Source organism: Palaemon carinicauda, chromosome 3 (assembly GCF_036898095.1).
Source record: "Palaemon carinicauda isolate YSFRI2023 chromosome 3, ASM3689809v2, whole genome shotgun sequence".
NCBI lineage: Eukaryota > Metazoa > Arthropoda > Malacostraca > Decapoda > Palaemonidae > Palaemon > Palaemon carinicauda.
Window position 1 is genome coordinate 110,224,225 of NC_090727.1, and position 4,243 is coordinate 110,228,467.

The 4,243-nt window shown below is 37.0% G+C and overlaps 1 protein-coding gene across 1 annotated transcript; it reads left to right on the forward strand.

Moving 5' to 3' along the window:
- Positions 1-1,275: 1,275 nt before the first annotated feature.
- LOC137633414 (KRAB-A domain-containing protein 2-like) lies at positions 1,276-2,019 on the forward strand. Its single transcript, XM_068365640.1, has one exon. The coding sequence runs from the start codon at positions 1,276-1,278 to the stop codon at positions 2,017-2,019; it is 744 nt and encodes a 247-aa protein (XP_068221741.1).
- The last annotated feature ends 2,224 nt before the right edge of the window (positions 2,020-4,243 follow it).

Below are 4,243 nucleotides of genomic sequence, written 5' to 3' on the forward strand. Positions count from 1 at the left end.
AAAATATATATTATGAATGAAATAATGGATTTGGTCACATAATAGATAATTAGTATAACGCTTACATAATCATCTATAATGGTTTAACGATCTTGATATCCCTGTAATTCCCTTGATCGTTTTCTCTCTCTCTCTCTCTCTCTCTCTCTCTCTCTCTCTCTCTCTCTCTCTCTCTCTCTCTCTCTCTCTCTCTCTATATATATATATATATATATATATATATACATATATATCTATATATATAATTGTTTTATATATAGACATATATAGTGCTTCTCTCTTTTTGTATGTATATATATATATATATATATATATATATATATATATATATATATATATATATATATATATATATATATGTGTGTGTGTGTGTGTGTTACGCAAAATGTGGATAATTGCCAAATGTGTACATTTTGCAATTAATTTTGCCTATTGTGTACAATTTGCAGTGCTTGGTGCCGATTGTGCACAATAGGCAAAATTGATTGCAAAATGTACACATTTGGCAGTTTTCCTACCTTTTGCAAGGACATTTTGCCAAATGTTAACATGATTTTGCAACAGTTTTTTGGCAAATGTCAACAGATTTTTTTTTGTTCTAGTGGCATGTCGGACTTTAAAGAGCAGTTTGAGGAGAAGATTCGAAATTCTCAGACTAAGACTAATTAGAAACACTTCTTATTTACGAGCTGAAATCGTGCTGTTGGGCAAGGAGGAGGAGGGCAGGTAAACCAGATCTACCAGCTCAGTAGCAACTACCGTCTGTCCTACCAACTCACAAGTGGCATGTCGGACTTTAATGAGCAGTTTGAGCAGGAGTTGGACAACTTATTACAGTCTAAGAAAGACAATGTGGTCATTCCTCGGAAAGAGAAACGTGCACAGTGGATAGCTCATCTGCTTAAAATTGTAAAGGAAGGGCCTAAAACCAGCGATGACTATAATATGAAAAAAAATATTCGAAATTCTCAGAGTTGGTGACGATGACCGACTTATTCGGAAGCGTAAAGAATTGGAAACTGAATTTAAGTTTATAGTGTGCTTTGAGGAAGTTCATCAGGCCATTTCGGTCGCGCATTCAGCTGTGGGTCATTGCGGTGAAAAGACAACTTTCAAAGAAGGACAAAAGAAGTGGGCTAATTTGACTATGCAGTGCTGCCGATGTTCATAAGTTTTTGCATTGAGTGTCAAGAGAAGAAAAATCGTAGAGTACATAAAGGTCTGGTGGTGAAGCCTGTTAGAAGCGAGACTATTTTTTCTGGATGCCAAATTACCATGATCAATTTTCAAACATTACCTGAGAGGGAATTTAAATATATTCTGACCTTCATCAACCATTTCAGCAAGTTTTGTGTGCTGCGGCCCCTTACATCAAAACGAGCTGAGGAGGTTGCTGACACGCTTCTCACAATATTTTTTACCTTTGGCGCTCCCGTTATCCTGCACTCGAATAACGGGAGAGAGTTTGTGATTGCCGTTATATCAGAGTTGTCTACGCTCTGGCCTGAACTTAAGCTCGTCACTGGTCGGACGAGCGACCCACAAAGCCAAGGTGCAGTTGAAAGATTGAATGGAGTCATTCAAGACAAATTGAAAATTTGGATTCACGAAAACAAGTCCAGCAGGTGGAGCGTTGGGGTCCACTTTGTCCAGTGGCAAATAAACATTTCGGAACATGAAACCATAAAAACAAGTCCGTTTAAAGTCATGTTGGGGATCGAACCCAAGGTAGGCCTAGCATCCACTGTTATTCCACCTAATATGCTCGGCAATATAAGAACTGAAGAATATTTAGACACCATCCTCCAAAATGAAGCCGATGGGGTGGCTGATGAAGAGGAACCAGAAGGAGAGGAGGAACAGGAAGGAGCAGAGAAACGAGATAGAGAAGAGGCGCCGCAATTCGCTGAAGATCGGCAACTGGCTGCAGCCGGCCAAGAAAAAACCGCACTTAGAATGACAAGGAGAGCGAAACACCTCTTAAGTGTGCCCTACAAGTGGGTGACAACGCGACGCTGAAAGTTCCCGAGTTTGATCGTGGGTCGAGTGACAGCAGGAACCTCCTGGTTGTGGTACTGCAGAGAGACGAGGACTTGTACCAGGTAGGCTGCAGAGAAGGACGCATAACCACCCGGTACACGGCAGCTGACATGGACCCCGTTAAGGAGAAGCTCCTCACCCCAGATGAGGTTCCCGACGTTGAAATGGCTTTGAGACCCGCTGTAACCAGGTACACAGGAGGTCAAGGGTATGTGAAGTGTGCCTGTAAAACAAATTGCACAACTTCCAGATGCTCCTGCACAAATAAGCTGTTAAAATGTAACTCGCGTTGTCACCCTGGTCGTTCTTGTAGCAATATTTAACTGTCAAAATTACTGTCAATTCCGTTTAGTTTGAACAATAAATACTAATAAATACTAATTTCAGTTTGAATAATAAATGCTAATTCTCTTTGATTCTTGTTTCATTCTGCCTATTGTGTACAATCGGTAAAATGCCGTTGCTTTTTTTTCTAAAAATGGCAAAATTTTGCCATATGTGGATAATTATCTACATTTGGCAAGCGCAATTTCCAAATGTGTACATTTAGCAACTTTCTCGCAAAATGTACACATTTGGCAATTATCCATATTTTGCGTAAAACACACACACACACACACACACACACACACACACACACACATATATATATATATATATATATATATATATATATATATATATATATATATATATATATATATATATATATCAACCAATGGTATCATTTTTAATCTCACATTTAAGCATATTATCAAGATGATTACTTTCTCTCTCTCTCTCTCTCTCTCTCTCTCTCTCTCTCTCTCTCTCTCTCTCTCTCTTATGGATGAAGGTCTTGTTACCTGCTTTCATCTTGTGGTTGGAATTCTAAAAAGGATGTCCCCAGCCTTCTCTAGGTTTTCTCCGTATTATTGATCCTTTCACTGTATCAACCGTTTGCTTATTGGTTCTCGTGAGCACTTGACTCCGCCCATACCCTTGTATAGAGCCAATCAGCACAGGGAGGAGGCGGAGTCGGCATTACTATTCTAAAATTATTCAATACATTCTCAAATACATGAAAGTTACCAAGACGTAATAGCACAGAACTTTAGTATTTTTTAAATTGACCGGGTAAAATAACGGTGACTCCGCCTCCTCCCTGCGCTGATTGGTTCCCTTCAAGAAAAGGGGCGGAGTTATCTACGCTGAATGGATCTCTAGATTCCGTCTTAAGAATAATATAGAAATAGGGTCCTATTGTAGGTTATTCCAGGGTAATGTAACCAATAGAAAAAAGTACTTTGTTTCCCTCTAGAAAAAGGTGCTCTCTCTTAGAAAATGACACTCGTTCCCATCGGAAATTAATATTTTCAGATATATATATATATATATATATATATATATATATATATATATATATATATATATATATATATACTGTGTATATATATATATATATATATATATATATATATATATATATATATATATATCTATATATATATATACCTATCTATATATATATATATATATATATATATATATATATATATATATATATATATATATATATATATATATATCTCCGCCAATAATAGGGGACCTTCAGTGGGAACTCGGGTTTCTGGGTGGGGAAAACATACTGGGAAAACGGTGTATAATGGTATAACAAGCCTTTTTTTCTCTATACGTTGCCTTCTTGGATGTATAATAAACCGGTGAACAAATACGCTAATTATCTATATCTTATACTAACGGTTCATTTATTTGTTGACATTCGACGGGTCAATTGTGATCGGTCTCGTTCGTTCGTTTGTACATAGCAGTTTTCGATCTTTTACGCATAAACTCCTCCCACCTGCGTCTAAACTCCGCCTCCACCAATAGGATTACTCCTTCTCTTATAACCCCGCCCCATTTCCCCCTACGTCATTTTACCCGCCACATTCAAGTATTGTACTTCACCCGGTTTATTCAAGTAATTTACTTGATCCAGTACAGCTATACCATTCCTTTTATGTAATACCCACATAGAAATATTACGTTTGACCCAAGATTTACACGTTTTATTATCCGTTCTCTTATAAAATCACCTCATTTTATAATCCCATTAAATATTATTTATTATACACTCCTTTTTATCTTGCTATTATTCCTTTATACATTTTGTTATTACCTTTTCGCGCCCAAATTTCACATAAATACTTACTCTGGACAA

Bases quoted from the DNA above. Each gene is read 5' to 3' on its own strand.
- LOC137633414 (XM_068365640.1), top strand. From the start codon at position 1,276: ATGATCAATTTTCAAACATTACCTGAGAGGGAATTTAAATATATTCTG.